We start from the raw sequence: 22,453 nt of genomic DNA, 5'->3' as shown, positions 1-22,453 counted from the left end.
TTCACACACACACACACACACACACACACACACACACACACACACACACACACACGCACACACCAATTCCTCTTTTCTCATTTTTTCTCTGTGCTCTTCTGCTCTTTAGCCCGTGCATTTCCCCTCTCACCTTGTCTCCAACTGTTCTAACGACTTATTCTTAATTAAACACGAGCACAAACACGTGCTCTCAAGCTCCAAATTGATCAAATAGCAGTGCAGTGACAATCAGGTGCATTAACATTGGAGACAGACAAGCCTTGTCTGCTAATGGGAGCCAAACATCACAAATGGCATCCACTTACAGGCAATTAATCCACTGACTCGCCTTCTCTTGCATCCACCTTACACATATTAGTGTCTGCTCAGTCCGCCCTGGATTCTTTCCCCAATTTGCACCAGGAAATTGCACATAAAGACATAATGGCATCAACATATTGTACCCGCTCACTGAGAGATTGATTTTGGCCCCAACATCCTTCCAGAAGTCCCACGGTCACGGGGGGGGGGGGGGGGGGGGGGGGGGGGGTGAGATGTGTAGCGTCGGGAGAATTTCTCTCCATTAGAAGCTGCAGCTGTAAAAGGGCTCCTGCCTTCGGCATCTTCACCCCCTGCAGCTTGCATCATACAGAACCCTTTTCTTCTAACATGACCTTTGAAGAGACCTGAAAGGTTGGACTTCTGTCTGCCCACTGGAACAACAGCACATTCTGTTTTCAAGCCATGCAGGTATTATTGGAATCATGTGAGACATGTAAATGATCTGAGTAACACTTTGATCTACTGCAGTGTGAGTTCACACATTACACTGGCCTATTTTTGGAGTCTAAATATACACTCGTGGATAAAAAGTGCAGAACACAACAACACAGTGTTAGTACTTAAACGAAATCCTCATATGTGAGTTATATTGTACATAGATTATGTGTTAGGAAAATTTTTAAATTCCATAACTTAATCTTCTTATTTTTTGGTAGCTAATGCATTCTGGGATAAAGATGCTGTGAAGTAAAATATACCCTGATGTTTATATACTATTAAGAACAAAAATAGAGACTGTGAAAGTGAGATTTCAGCTGCTGCTGCAGTGCAAACTTTGACAGTAAAGTTTCCAGGTGAGAGCTGTTTCATAACAAGGAAGAGCCAGCTGGCTTCGAAGAGTGAAAACCAGCTAATTGCCCCAGATTCAACACAAGGTGGGATTGAAATTCCTTAGCATATATTTACAAGGTATTTTCAGTCTGTCTTATTTGAAAGAGAGGGAAAATAATTTCCTATTTTTCCAGTTTCTTTGATGGCCGTCTCACATAGATTCTAATACAATTTAAAACAGTTTTTTTTTTTAGCAGATTTAAAAAGCGTCAGACTAAATAAGAACCAATTCTTTACTCCTAGTAAATTTAAAGGGCCGTTTAGTCCCACAAACACTATATAAGGTAAATGGTCAATATATGAACCACGTCATCGATGATTTTTTTCATTAGATAACAATTCATTAACATTTTATTCAACTTAAGCAAAGAGACAAGTAATGCATCTTTTCATGTCATCAACATGTCATGAACTTTATTTCATGCCAGAAAACAATCATAACATCCACATAACAACTGTATATTCTTCATAAAAGAAATGATAGACACTTCAAAGAAAGAGTGAACACACTCATTCCTCTCTTATCAGAGCATCCGAGGCTCAATAGACTGTCATACTGTACATTTACCAATGTTCTACAACAATTACTTACATCTTACAGCTTCCATTAACTACTGTACACAATCTTAATCGACTTATGTCTTATGTCATCACACAAAACAGTTTCTGCTTAATTTCTGTACTCAAAATATAAACTCCTATTTGTGCGCACTGTACCATTAAACTCTTCTGATTACACACTGCAAATGTAAAATAATGGCTTTTGAGTTTTATTCATAAAGTAACAGTACAGGCAAACTGCACAATTATTTGGTTAATTGTTATTGTCCGCTAATGTTTGACTACACTTCAGTGCAGCTCTTGGCTTGTTAATTCTACATTTCAATGGACAGTCTACAATAAATGTCTGTTCTTCACAACAAGGTCCATATTTTTCTAAAGTGCAAAAGTGACACACGGATGATAAAAGTTTAGATGCAGACCATAATCATTCAATAACTTTGTTCTATCTAATGGCTCTCTAACCCTTCAGCAAAAAGACACCTGCTAGCAAAGCTTTGAAGAAGACAACAAAGCACAATACCACAGAGAGAACAAGGGAAAATGCAGGATAACCCTACCACTATTTCTGTTTTTGTCTGTACTGAAGAAAGAGTGAAGGAAGTGATGGATGCACAGATCAGCTGTTATTCATATGTTTCTATTTTTGTGGCATCCTTGACATTATACCTACTCTACGATGTAGTTTTGATTGAAATAAACTAGCACAGAGGAATAAGAAATCATGCAGATCTTTTTTTCTATTGTTATTTCTTGTGTGTCTATTAAAATAGAAGAAAAGAAATGTGCCAAAACTGTGAAAGAAACATCAGCACGGATCCTGATCACACAATAAAATATTGCATTACCTCAATTCTTTCTATTCCAAGGTTTTAGTTTGTTTCACTGTTGACTGATTTATCTAATCAGTAATCTTTTTTATAACCTTGGAGCATGGCTTTGCAAAAACAATCCTGGTCATGCCACGAGGAAACAAATATCAAGGAACAAAAAAGAAAAAACAATTATACAATCGCCTCCTCCTCCTGCTCTTATTGTGTTGAAAAGTCGCCGCTTTGCCCTGTCAGTTGTTGTTCATAATCCACCAAGAGGCTGTAAAATGAAACAGAAATTAAGGGTCTGTATTTTATGGTCTTTGCTTGAGTCAAATAAATTAAGAATGACAGAAGGAAGAGAAGCTAGGTTTATAACAACATGTTACTTAGCTTTGAATTGAAAACTACAAATGATCTAATTCACACATTAAACCTGCAATAATAGGTTTTTGGGCCATGTGTTTCTGCAGCAGAAACAAGCTGTAAATGCAACACCTTTGAAGTTGATATGCTGAACTGGTTAGCAACCAGACACCAACAGATCCAAAGCAATATTAGCTTTGAATTTGGAGTCTGCTTTCTGGCCAGCTGGGTAATTTAAGTCCAATATTTACTCTCCTTTTAGCTCTGTTTTTGGTCTTTACCAGCTCCTGAGGAAAATATCTGGCTCTAAATGCTCCACTGTGTTCACTAGCTAGTTGCAAACTGTTTCTGTCTTATGGTGAGAGTGACTCAAAACAGTAAAGTTACAGGCTGGAAAACCAAAACAAGGGGCTAAAAGATGCTAAAACGCTCCATTAGAGCTGAGGGGAACTACTCTGTACACTATGACCGATTCCTTTCAGATACAAACATATAGTCATTTGATCCACTGTCAATATGAAAATATTGATTATAACAATATGAAAGGCATATTTTAGCTGTAAAGCACTTGAATTCTATTGTTTCCCACAAATCATTCTCCCAGAAAGACTTAATGACTTCATCATTTAACATTTCATTTCATCTATAATTCTCTTTCTCATGAAGTGCTGAAAACGCCTGCTCGTTGTGTGAGATACATGCAATAATATTTTTCCACAAGGCCTTGGTATTTTTTTTTTTTTTATTTCTTTATCTCTTTTTTACTGAGAATAGTCATAATTAATTCATAAAACTATCAATTGAACTGCACTGGATTCATGTGAGATCTTCCTGCATGAAATAGCAACATTTAATCAGAGATTATTGTTTCAAGGTCTGGCTTCTACCTGGGAGGAGCATAGTGGAGACCATCTCCGGCTCTTCCAGTGAGTCGATAATGCAGCGCTGGAAGGTCTTACTGATGGTCGACTGCAGGTAGCTGTAGGGAAACAGGGATGATAAGATGAGACTGCCATAAAACTTCAAACAGAGCCTGCGAGCAGCCTGGTGCGCTGGACAAATTTTGGTTCAGCAGCGAATTTCTAAGAATGTATTTTCTGGTGTAATACGCCATGAAGCCCTTCTGATCCTACCTCATCCAGGAGAGACGGTCCTGCCAGAATTCATACATGATGAAGCATGATCTGTCTGGCAGGTTCTGGACTGAAACACTAAAAATAAACAGACACAGAGAGACAGAGAGAGAAAGAGGGCAGCCGGGGTTATCGGATCCGTTTGGGAAATTTGAAGCGTTTTGAAGTGGCTGCATCAATTCACAGAGAGATCCTGAGGCAAACAAAGGTACTGAGGCAGATAAAGGGACATACTGCAGATTGTTAAGTTGGCTGCTGGTCGCATCTGCGTAGATTTTGAGAGCTTGCTGAAACTGCTCCACATCGCTCTCCTTCACGGACATTTGTCTCTGAACCAGGAGAATGTTCTAGAGTAGCGTGAGAGAAAACAAACCAGATTGATAATTACATCACCGAATAATGACGCTTCCGGCTGTTCAAAAAAAATCACATACATCAAAAAACACCCGGAACTCCTCAACAATTAGCATCAACATTATTATATGATATTTGGTTCTACGTAAAGACATAAAATTTGACAATCACACTGGTGAATTTGACTCACCGATTTATACGTCCCTGCTAATGTGTCCTCTTTGAGAGGTTCAAGATGTGGACTCTGAAAATGTGGGCATAAATATTTCATTCAGCTATGAGCAGAACAAAGATTAGGAGCAGAACTGGTTTAACTGAATCCAGCAGAGGTCTGGCCTCTACTTTTTGAACAACCACTGTGTCTCATCAGCACACTGAACCTCTCCTCAGAGTCTGGACTGAGTGGAGCCCAGCATGTATTCACAGGCTGATACCGTATACATTGCATTCAGATTGTTTTGCACTTTCTACAAATCATCCTCTCTGACAACATGTCGGATCCCATATCTGCAAAAAACAGATTAGGGCTCATACGGTCTGCTTGACATTTCTCCCTGTAACAGCTGAGCCTCTGTAGTAAAACCTTTTAGCTGTAATTTCGACTCTTTCAAACACATGAAAATGACAATGTACCACCTCACCATTGTAGCGATGCTCTGGTCTTAGTGCTCTCACTCTTTGGTATTAAGTATTATTGTTATATTGCCACTTAAAGGGCTTGAATTCTTATGAGGGTGACCCATTTCAAAAAAATTTCGAAAACCATGACTTTCTCAAGCCACTATGGTACTGCTCCAGATTTCAGGAAATACACTTTGTTGTCGAGAGTTAGATGAGAAGATCAATACTATTCTCAGGTCTGAACCTAAGAACCTAGAGCCAGGGGACAGTTTCACAAAGATATTTCAGACTGGTCTGTAGTGTTGGTCCAGTCTTAATGTTGCTCATAGATCAATCTGATGTTGGACAGAATGTTTCACAAAAAATAAAAACTAACTCATTTAAAGCCAAAAATATTAGACCCCATACTCCCAGGGAAGCTCAGGTCTAAGGCCAATGTTACCATGGTAACATGGTAATCAGTGACACCAGCGCTGACCAGTATCACCCAACAACAGGAAAGAGTTGCTCATAATTTGTGGTTCCTGATTTTGAAAAAAAGTATTTATTTACCCAGAATTCATTTTACCACAGTCCAGCTTAAAATAGTCAAGAATTAAACTGCAGAACATCTAAATAAACTAAATAAACAGATGAATGTCTATCTGAAGTGTTTCTATTTGTTGTATCTAGTTAGCTTAGCTTAGCTTAGCTTAGTATAAAGACTGGCTGTGAGGGGAAACAGCTAGCTTGGCTTTATCCAAGGGTAAAAACATCTTCACTCTGACAAAAGCAGATGGATTTTTCTACAAACCTCACACTCCAGTTTGTCTATGAGTTGCTCCAGCTGGTTGATCTGGGAGCCCCAGTGGTTGTCTGGCTCCACACTGACCCCTGGCCAAAGAAACAAAAATATGAGCTCAACACAACACGGGAAATCTGACCAAGGACACTCTATCAAAGTAATTCATGTTCTGTTTTGAATTACCTTCCGTGAGCATCCTCCTGAGCCCAAGAGCTGCAATATGATCTTTTTAAACTTTTGCCCTTGTCACATTTACCTCCAGTATCTTTAACTCAGTGTTCCTGAAGTGTACCTGTGGTGAGCATGCCAGAGTAGGGGTCAGTTGGCGAGAGACACATGTTCCTCTGGATGCGTCGGCCGGGGCGTTTGGCCAACCTCTGGACAGGCAAGTCCTGGGGCTTCTTCAGTATCCTCCTCCCTGTACAGCCCTGGTCATGAACAGCATCCATAGCACAGTCCAGGGATGACTGAAGGGACTGCAGCTGGGTGGAGGTCTCCCTCAGCAGGAAGCGTGTCACAAACTGACCCAGCACTGATGAACCCTGATACTCCTGGAGCGAAGAGTAAGGGTAAAATCAAGGAAAAGAATGGGTCATTATTCATCTTTAGTCCCACAAATGCTTCTTGTTTCCTTAGTTAGGATTATGCTTTCTCTCCCTCTTTCAATAAATAATAAGGTTTGTCGATTTAGGTATCTCGCAGTGATTTGGGGAGAGGAACAAAGGTAAAATGATGATGATGATTATTATTATTATTTATTATTATTATTATTATTATTATTATTATTATTATTATTGTTATCATTATTATGATATTATTATTATTATCATTATTATTATTATTCCCACCTGCCCCCTTAAAACAGTTCAGACATGCATGGTGTGAACATTTCACTGAGTAGATTATCCTGTGTAGCTGTGTTAGTCCACATAAACATAACTTTGTCTGATTTGTTTTTGTGGATAATGATGCCTGTCACCCTCACCAGCACCCTGTGGTGCAAAGAAATAAAGTCCAGAAGAAATGGAGCGGAGACATTTGAGAAATGACCACAGGCTTGTTGGAATCCTCGTTTCTACATGTTTTTTGTTTCTGTTTTCCGGGCAGCAGAGACACAACATAAGTAATGAACCTCCGTCCTTTTCTCAATTTCTTCTCTCTTTCTTTTTGAGACAGAAGCGCTATGACAACACAGCTGATGTTGATGTTTTCTTTTCATATTGGGGCAGCACAACAACACAGAAGATACATTTTACTGTGCTGACTTCATCATATTACATGCTGTGTTTTCAGGCACTATGAAGGCATTACTTCAAGTAAAACATTTGAATTTAATAGCTAAGGCTGATTTCAGTGAGATGAACTAGTATGTATGCTGCCACCAACAATCCCCCCATCTGTTTCTCAGTTATAGCGTAGAACAATGTTCAGAAATATTATGATGTCACAGTGAATCTGACCTTTTGGATATAAAATGTCATCATCATTTTATCCTATTTTTTGTGTGGAATTTTGTCATAATTAGGATATACATTTTATATCATATATTCTTTTTTATATCTATCATCATTTAGAGTTACAGCCAAAACGTGTTTTGTGAGGTCACAATGACTTTTGACCTTTTGACCACCAAATTCTAATCAGTTAATCCAGTCCAGGTGACTTTTTGTGCCAAATAGGAAGAAATCCCTTCAAGGTGTTCCTGAGATATCACGTTCAAGAGGATAGGATGGACAGACGGACAGACGGACAGACAGACAACCTGAAAACGTAATCCCTGTCGCTGGCACCGAGGCATAAAAATGCATAAGCTGCTGCACGGCAGTGGGTGATACAGAGAAGGGGAAAGTACAAGAGAAAAAGAAAAAGAGCCAGACAGGCAGATAATGTCGGAGAAGATGGATGCACAGAGAAAAGATAAAACAGAGGGAAAGAAAAGTGTGCCTCTGAGTGAATGATGGAATTGGATTAAAAAACAGAAACAGGAATTGAAAGAGGACGAGATCAGAGCAGCTGAAAAAATGTGTGTTTGTGGCGCAGTTCTGAGGAGGATCTGACGTCAGATCAGTTGGACAGCTGGGGGGGTTTGTCAGCCTCAGATAATGTCATCTACTATGTTCTCTCTCTTGCTATCATCAATAACACCCACTTGCTGCACTGCAGGGAAAGTAAGTCACTAAATACACAGAAAACAACCATATTATACGACTTCATCCACGTCCAAACATCTGTCTGTTCACAGTCTGCGTATTATTCTCTACCCTTGCCAAACAGAAATAAATATTAGCTCGTTGGCTTAACATGGAAGGGTTAGGGGAGATCGATTGAGTCAGTTGAGCTATTGATGTCCCAGTGGAAGTTCTCTGATGTTGATTTCAACTGTGTGTGCCTAAAACAGCATGACTACAGCTTTAATCCCCTCTACATCTCTTAATACACAGTATACCGCTCTGCTGGACCAGGTTTCATAACAGACATTTCCTAACGCTCTAATTAGCATGGTTCACAGTCCAAGGCTGATGATTTGATGAAACATCTGGAAATAAATGTAAAAGAAACACTGGGCTAAAACCTTCACTCCTTTGAACACAACAGTGTTTTTCTCAATTTAAACGCCAAAGCTTTTTTTTCTCAAATCTACATTTAGAACGGAACAGATTAGAGTAATGAAACCAAAGATATGCAAACTAAGTGGAATCATGTTACTGATTGTAGTGGTTTTAAATGTAAAGCAAAAAAAAAAAAAAGAAAAAAAATACTCCATGTAATGTCAGACAGCCAACACAATGCAATCTGTGCAATCATGTGAAGATGAAAGACACACTTGAGTTAAGAGCAGTAATAACATGCAACAGCCTATGTTGCTAGAGGAAATCTTGTTCCCATGTGAAGGTGATGTATTCCTGCATGAGCATATTGCACCATTCAGGTGTTCTTGTGTTCCAGCACGTTACACAACCACACCAGAACAGACCTACCATTTTCATGTTGAATATACAGAAAGGTATTAATGTTGAAAACCCTATCTACTGTTTACTGACATGAAAGTTATAATGACATCTAATGGTGAATACTAAGGTAATCAATTAGTTGGTTGACAGAAGATTACTCAGCAACAATTCTGAAAATAGATATTTGATTTGATTTGTTACTCAAATGTAAGGAACTGCTGCTTTTCTCTGTTTTAACCTAAGTCGATTGTTTTTAGGTCTTTATTAACCATGCTAGCAGTGTGGCTCAATAGCAGGCCAAAATTTCATTTGTTCAATATTTTGGTTTATGACCAAATCTTAGGATGCTAACACTCTCAAGTAAGATGATGATCGTGGTAAGCATGGCATTCTGTTCATGCTAAACATTAGCATGATACTGTAGCATGCAGGCCGTTCATGTTGTCACGCCCCGTCTGGATAGTTAAGTTACCTTTTTGTTTCTCCCAGTGTTCTTTGTCTTGTACTTCCTGGTTTATTTTGACACTGACCTCTTGTCTCGTTTCGGTTGTCATGGTTACCATAATTACCAAACATGTGACTGTCCTGAAAGTGGCGTACTGATCGTTGCCATGGTTACTATAATAACGGTCATGGCTTGGTTAAGTTAGGTTCACAGGTCTGACCACCTGGGAATAATGCTTGAACACTCTTAAATTGGGATGAAAGGTTTTTTTTCCTGTTCTGTCAACATTGTGTGAATACAGCATAAGAACAGCCTTACATGAAAGACTGTCCAGCTTTACAAAGACAAAAATTTGCCATGTTTCTCACTCCAACAAACTGACATCAGCTGTCATCAGCTGGTAGGAAGTCATTTTTTGTATGGCACTGTGAGTCTATGTTTGAAAATGTATCATCAGTGAGGAGAGGCAGAGTCCGTCATGCTGGGCAGTTTTTTTTTTTCTTTTGTACCACAAGACCTGTGAGAGTGTTTCACACTGACAGCTGAGGCACAAAACAACAAAGCCTGCGTGGATGCCTGGAGGGGTGAAGGATGCTGACATCCTGAAAGTTATTGAAACGTTTAATAGTCTGCCCTGACATGCAAAACCCAGCACAGCGCAGAGGGGAAACCATCATCACCCACCTCTTTAGTTTTATCCATGGCCTTCAAAATGGCCACATTCAGCTTTTCCAGAGCAGACAGGACGCTGACATATTCTCCCAGATGTGGGGTGAAGTACTCTGGAGGAGAAGAGTCGTTAAGCACTTTCAGCATGGTTTGTGTCTGATCAGCACACTGATCAGTGGTGTTTTCCACGAGAAGGAGATATATCAACACTGACACTAATGGCATTAATAGAATTAAAGTAGTTTGGCCAATGCCATAATTACAGTCACTAGGCTGGGGCATGCCTTGGTTTGTGTTGTGGTTATCATCAGACAGCTGATTATACCAAGAGCAACAGCCAGAACCATGAAACCTGGGCTTAAGCAAGCTTATGTACTGTATATAAAAAATAAAATGATGCAAGAATGACGCTTAATTACCTGAGAGCTTGTCTATGTCCAGGTTGCTGTGAAGAGGGATGGCAATGGAAAGAAGAGAAAAAGAGTTATCATTGGGGATCTTAAAATAGATTTCACAAAGCACTGGAAAAAGTCCAGTCTTTTTTTCTAATTATACATGCTAGCAACATGGCTCCAATGTCAGTTTGCACAACAGACCAATGTCAGTCTGACTGACTTTGATCATCCCCTCATTTTTCCTCTCCTGCAACCAATATTTTGGTCATTTTGGCTTTTATTGAACTATCTTGAAAACTGTTAATTGGATTGCTGTGAAATTTGGTGCAGATATACAAACTACATAGATAAATGCACTTTAAAATTACTTTTCATCAGAATTTTAAGTTAGCATTAGTACTTTGGTTTATGGCCTAATACCTGCAAAACTAATAACAACATCCACCTCAGCTGTACTATGTGTTTGGTGCTAATTAGAATGCACACAATAAATTAAGAACATGAACATTACACCTGTACCCATTATGCCTGCTTAACATCAGCACATTAGTATCGCTTTTGTGAACATGTTAGCATGCCATCGTCAGCCACTAGCATGGCTGAAGACCATTGTTTTCTTGTAGCTTTCCATTTGAAACAAGGAGACATTGGTTTTCACTACTGATCTCTGAGGGGCATTTAGACAAGGACCTAAACACAGGAGCACTGGTGCCTTGCAACTAAAACTGAAAGAACTTTTACATCACATATTGTATAATAACGTATAATGTATAATGTACTGTGTTATAGCAATTATAACGTACTGTATTGTACCTGTGCAGATTTTACTGGACATTGACATAGGAAGGCAAAATGTCATCATATCTGTATACTTTTGATAGTTGTGTTGTTTTATTCTGTATTATAGGTACTTAAGATTTCAATCATCTTAATAAAGAGTTCAATAATAAGAGGGACGGAAAGTACAATTTAATTTGACTGTCACCTTTGACAACATTGAGTTAAAATATAATTTTGCAAAGTTAATGCACAGCTGTGTTTGATACGTTTTGCAAATTCTTTCATATGTATTTACATTTGTTTGAAGTTGACAGTATAAAAATAAAGTTGAGCTGCACATATAATGGTGTAGCTAAAGCTCTAACACCTAAGAGGTTATTCTTCATTATGATTTGTTGGTACTTCAGTGCTGCCAACAGAACACAGTGATATCTCATTTCTAGTTCATTGGTGTTGTGCACACAAACACACGTTATTCTAATAAAGGTTTTTCAAGTTTAATTCTGAGCCGCTGGCACAGGCAAACATTAACATATTTACAGTAATAATCTCATTTTTGCTCATCAGTGTGCAAACAGAGTGCTGCAAACTCAAGGGCTTTCATGCCAGAATCAAGGCTCTCTATGGAATATTGACATAATCTTCACTGAAGTGAAGTGTTGACATTGCACTGCCAGGCAGCAGGAGAGCAGGAGGGGCTACAGATGGCAGCAGAGTTGGATCATGCCCAAAAAGGAAGATGAGCTTACTCTGTCTGCTGCCTGTCGATGGAGTAATACAGCTCCTGCATCTGCTCGTCAGTGAGGATACCATCAGTGAAGTACGACTGGAACTCCTCCAAGGACAGCTTCCCATCATCTGAAAGGAGACACACCCATAAAAATCACACCCCATTGCGGCCTGAAAGGTTTTATCGCTTCATTGAAGAGTTGTCTATTATTCAATATAATGGGATTAGGCTAATTTGGCTCCTCAACACTAAATTAATTCTGGTGAGGAGCTCTAAGGTGCTACTGCAAATGAAAATATTCACATCAGTTGACATAGATGTGTCTTTATTTGGCTTTAAATCCTCTCAAGGACAAAACAAGAATCAATAAATTACATTTAGAAGTGTTTCCCATGGAACTGAATTAAACCTACACACTAATTCCCCTCATCCAACTCCATTACTGCAACAAATGGTTAGTCGTTAGTGATACAGCTGAAAATCCAATTTCTGCTCTTAAGAGTAATAATTCCCTCATTAAGTAAAACATTTTCCTTTTTAAATAAGACCATATCGCTGCCTCCATTTCCTCAATGCTGAAAAAAAACAAAAAAAAACGCTGTTTCATTTTCCACTATAATTCATTCCTGCTTTTACAGTAGTAATCGCTTAAAAAGAGTTTGCACCAGTTTTATAGCTTCACCATGGTGTAGCTAATGGCAGCTCAGAGGATAAACTCAGACGCAAGAGTGTATTAAAGGTAAGCATGGTCTGCCTCTCATAAGCAGCGTCTGGCTGTGTGCTGCAGGGCTTGCAGCATCCTGAGAAAAGTGGGAGCAGGGACTGGAGGTTATAGTTTGAGTAGTCAGAGCAGGTCTCACAAGCAGACTAACTTCAGACGATAATGAGATCTCGTCATCTTTGCTGTGGAAGCACTGAAACCTTTTGAGACCCCGATCTCAGATCCCTGCCAGGCAATAGTGCTCTAACTCATAGCCCCGAGCTAACGGTAAATCCTATCATCTGTTAGTCGGGAAGAGCAATTTTTACCTGTTGCCAACTCACTGTGGATGGCTCTGGACATGATGCATTTTGTATCAGTATCTGCTACATAAACGAACATTAAAATGTAAAGTGTCTCACATTGTTTAGCTGTTACTTTCTCACTTACATAAGGATCGCACGCTGAGGATGGCAATCTGTGCGTTTACTGAACATTTGTTGTGGTCTGGCTACGGCTGGAAGATGAAGCTATTAGACGAGGCAGAATGATAATTCCCTTCTTAAACTTCCCTGTAAGAATCTTCTTTCCACATGGTGTAGGAGTAAACACAGTCTGTTGCACCTCTGACTCATTCTCCAGCCTTCTCCACCAGAGCTGCTTTGGTGTAGATTCACACCCAATTATACAGCCCAAAAAACAAGTTACAGTGCAGCTCAGATGGCACCTTTTGCAAGTGCACATGGTTTCTCAGAGAGCGGAACTGCAGTGGTAGAATGGTTGATAGCTCGTGGCTATAGACGGTGTTTGTCTCTGAAGCTATCTGTCCGGCATGTGTTTTGTCTGGAGGTTTTGTTTCCAATTTCATCATTTAAGTAAAATGTGCATGAATAAGAATTGAAGGCACTACATCACAATTAATATTGAAACAATTAGTCGATTACCAGTCAGTGAGGCTATCATGAAAAACCTACAGCATTGGTTGTTTGGTGAAACACTTTAAAATGATTTATGTTAAGGTTCTTTTGATTCCTGCAGCCATGCCAACAATGACTGTTGTCTCTTGGAAACAAAGATTGAATTATAGTTTACAGTTAAATTAACCAAACATTAACCACAGAGACCATGGAACAAAACACCTGATTTGTATTTTATGTTGTAGGGCTGGTGGGATTAGTCAATAATTTTGATAATTGATTTCAACCATTTCAGTCATTTATAAAACAGAAATGTGAAACATTGCTTCCAGTTTCATGTGTGAGATGAAGAAATGTGAGGATTTACTGTCAGTTTGACAACATTGTAAAAAACTGATGAAAAAAATGATTGGTCGCAGACAAAATAACAATACCAATGCATTACAGACCTTCTGAACTTCTATAGTTATCTTACATATAAAAACTCTACTATAAGAGCAGACTACACATTTCCCTCCGCACATGTAACAACCTGGCTACACTTTGTTTACACTGTGTGTAAACAGTGGCGCACACACTCCAAGTGAAGCTGAGTGTTTGACTAAATACTGTACACTTCTGATTACATGCCTTGTGCGGGGCCTTCTCAACATTGTGAAGCGGTTTAGTGTCCTTTAACACTGTGTTACAATGAGTATCGTGCCCCACCACATCGTCCTGCTTCATCCTAGAATTCCAGAAATAAGTGAAAAGTAATTAATTTTGTCCTTGTCGATTTGACCAATCATAAGCATGCCACATTCAAATAATCAAAGTTTATTTATATCTGTTTGGTTGGTCTGGCCACAGCAGGGAGAGCAGTTACTTTGCTATTGTTTCGATTGTGATCCCAGACGAAGTTGCAAAAGCAGTTTTAAAATTCTAAATTGACATTGCCAATTACATAGTAGCGTCCCATTTCAATAGAAAATACATTCATGAACTAGAAAAATATACTGGATTAAGGCAGATAACATATTTTTAATGTACCAGTCCATGTAAGAAAAGATAATTAGATATAAAGTTATCCTCCTATGGGGGGTGGAAGTGGGTTTAAAATTTAATATATTATGGTCTTATTATAATTATATTCTATGACTTTAGTTTTAGATAACATAAAACAGTGCATGTTATAGATTACAGCCCTAAAAACACTCATAGAGGACCCCAGTAATTAGTTTTGAAGTCTGGCAGTTGCAGTCAACATCTCCTAACTCCTCACTGTCATCAACATCCAGTTCTCACACAGTGAGATTTAATCAAAGAACATGCAGGTTTTGCAGTAATTTATCTTGAAGTCAATACAACACCTCTGCAGGGAAATTTGTGTTTGTTCCGATGGATGATAAATCAGTACCTCACAACAGAAGCATAGGAAATTGGTGGTTTTACTGTAATTGTCTCTCTTCACACTGAATAAAACCGCAGCTCTAACTGTGACCTAAGTGAAAATCTCTACCTGTACTGAAGCTTGTATCTTTCCAGGAACACTTTTCCACAAGGGAATCCTAAAGCTAAGTGCTAAAACCAAAGCAGCAGCAATAATTTATAAAGCTCAACAGTGCAATTCAGGAGAATAAGAGATAAGAACAGACTGGAAAGTAAACATAGACAAAAAAATACTCAGAGAGTTATTCTCTTGCAGAGAAATGTAGTGAATCAACAGAATTTCAATTTTAAGTTGTGTTTATTAGCATTGTGCAGAATATTTATTTTAATGATGAAAACATGTTTGGATTAGAGCCGCAACAATTAATCAATTGACAGAAAAATAATCTTCAACTATTTTGATAAATATGTTATTACTATGATATTAATCAGTTCAGTCATTTTTGAGATAAAATACAAAAAGACTTTGCTGCTTTTCTTTGTCCTATATGACAGTACACTGAATATCTATAGGTTTAGACTGTTGGTCAGACAATGCAAGCAAATCAAAGAGAAATTGCGTTGGATTAACTGAGGAAATAATCAGCGATAATGAAAAGTATCATTAGTTTCAACCCTAGCTTGGCCTAATTGATAGAAAAAAAATTGCTGCTAAAACATTTAACAGATAAATGACAGCTGAATATTTGCATCCCACAAATGACTGATAATGTTACTGTCCTCCATCCAGAGCTGCAGCATTTCTGCTGTGGTCTACAATCCTCTCTGCTACAGCACTGAATACAGCTTTAATTAAAAACCTGCTAGTGAACAGTATGTGGGTGAGACACCTCACAATGATTCTTATTATCTGAGTGTCTAGAGAAAAAAAGAAAAATCATCATATCCACTCAGGTACCACCTCTACAAAACATATTCTTTTATAAATGTTTCCTCTAATGTGTTATATTGCTTTTTCAGAACAAATAAATAAGAATAAATGATGAAAAAAGTAAAGTCATACATGTCCATGTTATAAAACTAAATCAATCAACGGCCTTGACAAATCATTTTTAAGCTCACTGCATGTGTGGAGAACTTAGCTCAGATGATAACACTGTATTCTGTTTGAAAACTTCCCTGAAGGCAGATCTGTGACTTATCACAAAATGCATCCCTCCTCCATGAAAGTTCATTTATTTCAAAAGACATTTGGAATAATGTTCATAATGTTGATTTTCATGATTGTTGGCCATGGTTCGGTTTTTCCTAATGAAATCTAAGTTGCACTGAAAAAATAGATTCTAAACTCCTTGATCATACTTTCAGTTTCATCTTGTTGCACTGTGTGCATCTCTGAGCCCAGTCAGTGAGCAGCAGCATAAATATATTAGAAACAAATCTCAGCACAAGGCTGTTGAATAAAAGCTTTCAGTCTTTCATTCTTGTTCTTGTACTCATACGATTGTTTTTTTTTTTTTCTTTTTAATATCTAATTCCTCATTACAATAGCATAGAGGAACAGAGTGTAGTGGGTTGGTAGCCAGCACTCATTATGTGATAAATCAGCAGCGCTCGAGGCGTATCATGGCAGCCCACTCAGTGCTGATTGGAAGGAAGCACTTTCCTCTCGGGTGCACGACTCAGTGAGTTTGGGAGGACAAGAACTAAGCAGTGCTCGGCTGCAAATTGAAGATAACTACCTCAAACATGCGAGAGTTCTCCTCTCTCGCTTTTTCCTCCTTCTTTCCACAAACAGAGAAAAATAGAAGCTTTGTGTGAGTGTTGGGGGGGGGGCATGAGGAGCAAACGTGAGGCTTCACAAAAATGCATGTAATATAAATACGACATCTGTTTCTATTAAAATATCACACCCTCTGTTGTGTTTTCACTCATTACGTTTCACTAATAATTCACAATCACCTGAGATGAGACACAACAATCCACCCACCCTTTCCTAGTAACTTCTACAGTTTCTTCACAACAGCCCCAAAGAACAAAGGCAGCTCTTAAGGGCTCTTCTATAATTCACAAACTGAATTTTTTTGTATCTAAATATCTCCACACGAGCTGTGAGGCACCTCAGACAACCCCTGCTCATGGCAGTGAATGTTGCATCGTTAACCCAGCGCTTATGTAACACATTCACAGTCCTCCTGAGGGAACTGATCAGAGCTTGTAGATAGTCATCATGTATTCATCACTGGCCCCTTAAACATTCCATTACATGGAGGTGCAGTGCACAAATAAAAAATTAAGAGTAAAAACGTTTTCTTGTTCGTCAGCACTGTTTTTATGCAGAGATGGATGCTCCATGTTTCATAAATACCTCCATGTTTCCCCTGGAGATATTTAGGGGAGGGGGATGTCCTTTGAAGTAAAGAGGGGATTTAAATGAAACACGGTAACACATTAATCAAGTGTAACAGTGACATGTTTCCAGGAGAATTACATTAAATTCACATTAGGTGCAAGTCTCCAGTGAATTTGTACCGTTTGGGGTTAAAACTGCATTTTCTACAGAGGAAAACAGCACAAGGTAAGCAACAGCTGAGGCCACATTTACTGTATAGCAAGTTTACTTATATGATGAATTTGTGTCCACATATGTTGCAATATTTGCAGGATATCACTGTGATGAGCATTGAATGGTGAGCAGTTGCACTGAAGGAGTTCATCCTGTAAAATACAGTCACATCACGAAACCAAAAAGATGCGGCTGCACCTGAGCTTGGTTATTTATATCCTTTCTATCTGGATCTCTCAAGGATGGCGATAAAACAGAAAGATAAGTTCCTGCAGGTTAAATCTCCCCAGTCTGAACAGAGCCATCAAAGTTGTGCCTTTTTTTACACTGGTGCATCTCATTTTTGCATGCAACTCCTTCAAAAAAGATTTTTAATTGAGTTTTAATTAGCTGTATAATCCAATTAGCTGTGTGTTTTGCTTACTCACCATTTTTGTCAGCCCGGCGGAATATCTGCAATAAGACAAGAAGATCATGTTTAGGTTTTTTGGTCTGGAAACAAAAAACAGTAGACAAGTTAAACAGTGATATTTAAAATGTTGCGCAATCAAGATGAAATACAGTACCTTTATGTGGCAACAGAAAATTTACATGTTACACCAAAGAAGATAAAATGCAGCACAAATGCACACTAGGTGTTTTACGATGCAAGCTAACCAATGAGTCTTTACGCACAGGAGAACATTGAAGAGGAGCTTTGGTATGATAGCTTTTATGTTTCATAGATAATAAGATATTTGAACACTGCAATAGTTATTATTAATATCTTCAACCTCCTCACCACGTAACACAGAACCTGTGAGAAGTCAGATCTGTTCAGAGTGGCATCTCTTTCATTTCATTTTTTTTTCTGCTCAATCACCCTGTGTGGACCAATGGCGTCCAATGGCCAGCTGATAAACTGTATTATCAGAGTGTAACGGTGCATTCACAGCCAGCTGTCTCCTTTCAAGCACATCAGAGCGTGAAGGCCTGAACACGCTCTGCTCACATCCCATTTTTTATAAGCATCCCTCCTCCATTCACGACACATCTAAGACTCACAGAAAATCTATACAAGAAAGAGTGGTAGTGAACAAAATGTACAGCATACAAAATATTGCACTGACTTTTTAAGGACCCTGTGAAAATGCTTGTCTTTATGGTCAAAGTCAGTCATATGTTTGCAAATCATATGTACATGTACTGTACGTATTAAACACATAGTGAACGGTTTAAGACATTTCACATATTTTCCTACAATTCTAGATATTAATTTGTTTCCATTTATTTCCATTAGGTATAAATTTATGGGCAGATTGATTTGAGAAGGCTGCATTGTATTACCTGAAAAACATATGTAACATAGAGAAATGTTAATGCAGACTTGATGACTTAAAAATATTGAAAAATATAAGACTAATTGATAAAATAGTTGAAAACAGTAAATGAATGAGTGTGTAGTGTGTGCAAGCCTGTATTATGAACATGTTGAATTATAATTTCTCATAATCTTTTATGCCTGTTTATGTGGAGTAAACCACACTAAAGTTTTTCAAATGGTTGTTTATGTCAAAAGACTGAACTCCAAAGATGCCTTTGCCTTTTCAAAACCCATCTTTCACACTTCTGCACCTTGAATTCATCATTACTTATTGGTCAACAAAAATCTGTGATAAGCTAAAATTGTCAAAATATTGGCCCTGATTATTGATTGAAAACAAAAAAACATAGTTTGCAGAAACGTTAGCTGGGATCTAAAGTGTAAGTGATTTTGTAGTGAATGGGCTAAAACATCCAAAACATCGGGTACAGGCTTATAACATCTCTGGACTGACAAGCAGGAATGATAACTTTTGTATGCAGGTGAGTGAAGGAGTCTGGAGGCTGCACTGTCACCGTCTAATCTCCCTAAACAATATAAGTGCTGATGTAAGCATCCTTTCTAAAACACTTCAGAGAAAGGAAACGAGGAGCTGCGCCATAAAATCTGGGAAACAAATTGAGAGCAATAAACATCGGCTCTGGAGAAACCTGAGTAGGAGATTTACTGGCCTTTACTCTTCCTTTGTGCTGCTAAGTGGGAGGTTGGTGGAGTCGATGGAGGTGCTGCCGTCCCACAGAGCTGATGAAGATCTTCTAAAAGCATTATTAGTTATATGGATGCTGCTCGGCTGTAATGTCTATCTCAGCCAGTCCCTGGGGCCTGTTCATATGCCGCACCGAGTCCTTTTAAACACAATAAAACTACAGCAGGACATCTGCAGCATCACAGCTACGTATGAAACAACACTGTACGACAACACTGCTTCCCATCAGCCTCTGAGGCAAATTAATATCTCAAAAACAGCAGCAAAATGTCTACCAGGAACGTAAAAGCTAACACAGCCTTCACACAACTGTTAGTCTGTTAAATCACACAGTGAGTCCTTCAGATCCTCTTATATGAATACATAAACAGTCTTTTTTAAAGGGAGAGAAAAAAACACAAAAAGCTTCCTCATGTCTAAGTGAGCAGTAATGAGTCTGTGCAGAAGAAGAATTTTCTGTATAATACTGTAGATATGACAAGCATGATTTTGCTGTCAGGAAGACAGAGGAATACAAGAGAAAAGATTCAGTACTCTTTGTACTGGAAAGGGGTCATGGTAGGATTGGTAGGTTGGATAAGCTGCTGTCTAGTGAAATCACACTCTAAATTTCTGCAGCTATTATAGAATAGATGACCATTGTAATAGGTTAAGTGAGGAAATGCAGCATTGGGAGAGAGAGAATGGTTGCTAACTGCAATTAAAACCAAACGTGCTCCTTGCTGCAGTCTAATGTTCCTTTTGCTGGCCAATAATCTGCCTCAAGCAAAGAGAGAATTGTATAGTTTTTGAAGGGTAGGCAGCAAACTGGAGGCAGAACATAGGCGTAAAAGCTCCAAACATAATGCAGTGTTTTAAAATATAATACTGCATGGACATGTTCCTATTGTCGTCCTCTATAATGAGGTATTTTCACATATGTAGCAAAAAGAAAAAGGTCCAGCCACCAGAAGAGGATCTATCAACTGTGTGAGCAATATCCCCATCTTTCTATTTTTATATTTCTGTTTAGAGCTTTGTGAAGGGAAGGCTGCTCATTAAAAATAGATACAATATCATGTTTTATATAGACAATATGCATGTTTCATCAAGGGAACAACAAACCAATGTCATGACCGTCAACATATGAAAAAAAGGAAAGCAGCCACATTGAGGCAACTACAATGTAATGTTCTGCAGGTTAAATACGTGAAGTTAAATAAAACATTATAATGTAGCCTAAGTAAGATGACTGGCATCTCCTTTGTTATTCACCTAATGGCACGCACTCACCTTTCTTACATAACAGGGCTACTGTACATCAAGCACGTAAATGGGAAACTGACACGCATTTAACGATGTGAACCATTCATAAAGAGCAGAATGAAGGGCAGAGAATTACTCATATTGTTCCATTGAAAGACGATCCCGCAAACATGTCTAAATATAGATACACTCGTGCATAAAATCAACCAAAAAAGAAACGACAAAGAGGATGAATTTGGAAGCTATAAAAGGTAACCACTTCAAGCATCACAAACCCGTGTGTACTTACATCATGAAACAGAGAGATGGCTTGGTTTTGGTTGTGGTCAAGCTCCTGCTGCTTCCTCAAGTGTTCGTGCTTGGCAGATTGAAGACACATGGTGATCATTTCTGTACATGCCAGCATTTTGCTGCTTTCGATGCGATTTCTGCCTTTTTCTCTGAAAAGATTGTCCTATCCCCGTGTGTGTGTTTTTCCCGGAGAGATTGTCCTTGTCAGGGTGGATGGATGGAGGATGATGATGTTGGTCCTGTGATCCAGTCAGGATGAGATGGACCTAGCCTGCTGCCCTCTGCTTGGCTGCTGCCGACAACAGCAGAGAAAACTCCGCCTCTACACGACTAGCACCAAAACCAGCAGCAGCATCAGCAGCAGCAGCAGCAGCAGTGATTCATAAAAAAGCCCGAGGAATGCACCATCTGCTGGTGAAGACACACGCGCACACACGCACACACATACACATACACACACACTGTCAGATAAACAGTTAATTACAGGTTGGTTGACAGGGAGAGAGTTTTACAGAGAATCTGGCTGAATACAGAAAAGAAAAAACAGGAGTGGCTTATTAAACTGACAGGCAGTCGGTTTACCTTATACTATTATGCTATATGTAATGTTACATATTATGCCTAAAACACAGTGTGAATGCAAACAATTTATTGTGAATGAAGTACCAATAAATTCTGTACAAGTAGTCAACAGTGTACTTATTCAATCCTTAAGTCAGCATTAGCTTACTAGCTTGCTATGCCAACTCGCTAGCGCGTTAGGCTAGTTAGCGAGCTAGCTCACAAGTTAGCAATTGTCAATTAAATTACACCATTGACAACTGAATTACACCCTTTGACATTTCAAAGGCACAAGCTTAAAAATATTTTACCTTAAAGCTTGGACTTCAACATGAAAAGTTACCTCAATGTACACATTATCAAAGTTAGCTGATATAAGCTAACTAGCTTCCTAGTAGTGGGACTGTTATGTTGAGCTTGAAGCAAATTAATTTTACTTTTTGTTTTCTACTATTGGGTAGCCACATATAGTAAGCATGACTTAACACCTAATTCTGTCACATTCACACAGCAAATAGTTGATAATGACAATATATAGAACTTACCTCAGGCATAGTTCTTCAAAAGTGAAACATCCCAATATTTTAATATGAAAGAATAAACCATTTAACTATTACACAAAATTAATCCAATTTTTTGATTTAAAGAAAATCTCTTGATTTATGTAAAAATAAACTCAAAGTCATGATTTTAATAGGAAACTTCCATATGGGAAAATTGTGCGATAATTATTGCATTTCCTTGCCGGAATTGGTGGCCATCTTGAATCTTCAAATGGCTCTTTTATCAAAAGAGTAATGCTCAAGGAGGATTTGTGCCAAGTTTAGTACTATATCTGTATCCACATTTGTAAGATTTCCTTTAATTAATGCAGTTTTGCTTCATTTCGAACTCTCATTCTCATCCGTAAAACAATGGTTGTAGCACAATGCAAATGTTAATGCTGTACTAAAATATTCCATACATTTCCACAGGTATAACTA

At 38.5% G+C, this 22,453-nt stretch overlaps 1 protein-coding gene across 1 annotated transcript; it reads right to left on the bottom strand.

Moving 5' to 3' along the window:
• Positions 1-1,564: 1,564 nt before the first annotated feature.
• LOC111219042 (N-terminal EF-hand calcium-binding protein 1-like) lies at positions 1,565-21,305 on the bottom strand. The gene is made up of 12 exons (XM_022741611.1): positions 20,908-21,305; positions 17,733-17,757; positions 11,773-11,881; positions 10,268-10,293; positions 9,864-9,961; positions 6,076-6,334; positions 5,793-5,872; positions 4,569-4,622; positions 4,259-4,371; positions 4,025-4,102; positions 3,779-3,870; positions 1,565-2,805 (listed from the first exon to the last, which is right to left on the bottom strand). The coding sequence occupies exons 1-12, from the start codon at positions 21,022-21,024 to the stop codon at positions 2,777-2,779; spliced, it is 1,080 nt and encodes a 359-aa protein (XP_022597332.1). The 5' UTR covers positions 21,025-21,305; the 3' UTR covers positions 1,565-2,776.
• Between the last annotated feature and the right edge of the window lie 1,148 nt (positions 21,306-22,453).

The sequence above is a fragment of the Seriola dumerili genome, unplaced genomic scaffold (genome assembly GCF_002260705.1).
Source record: "Seriola dumerili isolate Sdu_G_001 unplaced genomic scaffold, Sdu_1.0 BDQW01000056.1, whole genome shotgun sequence".
Taxonomy (NCBI): Eukaryota; Metazoa; Chordata; class Actinopteri; order Carangiformes; family Carangidae; genus Seriola; species Seriola dumerili.
Note: the sequence above shows the minus strand (reverse complement) of the source record. Positions and strands in the feature narration are given on the sequence as shown.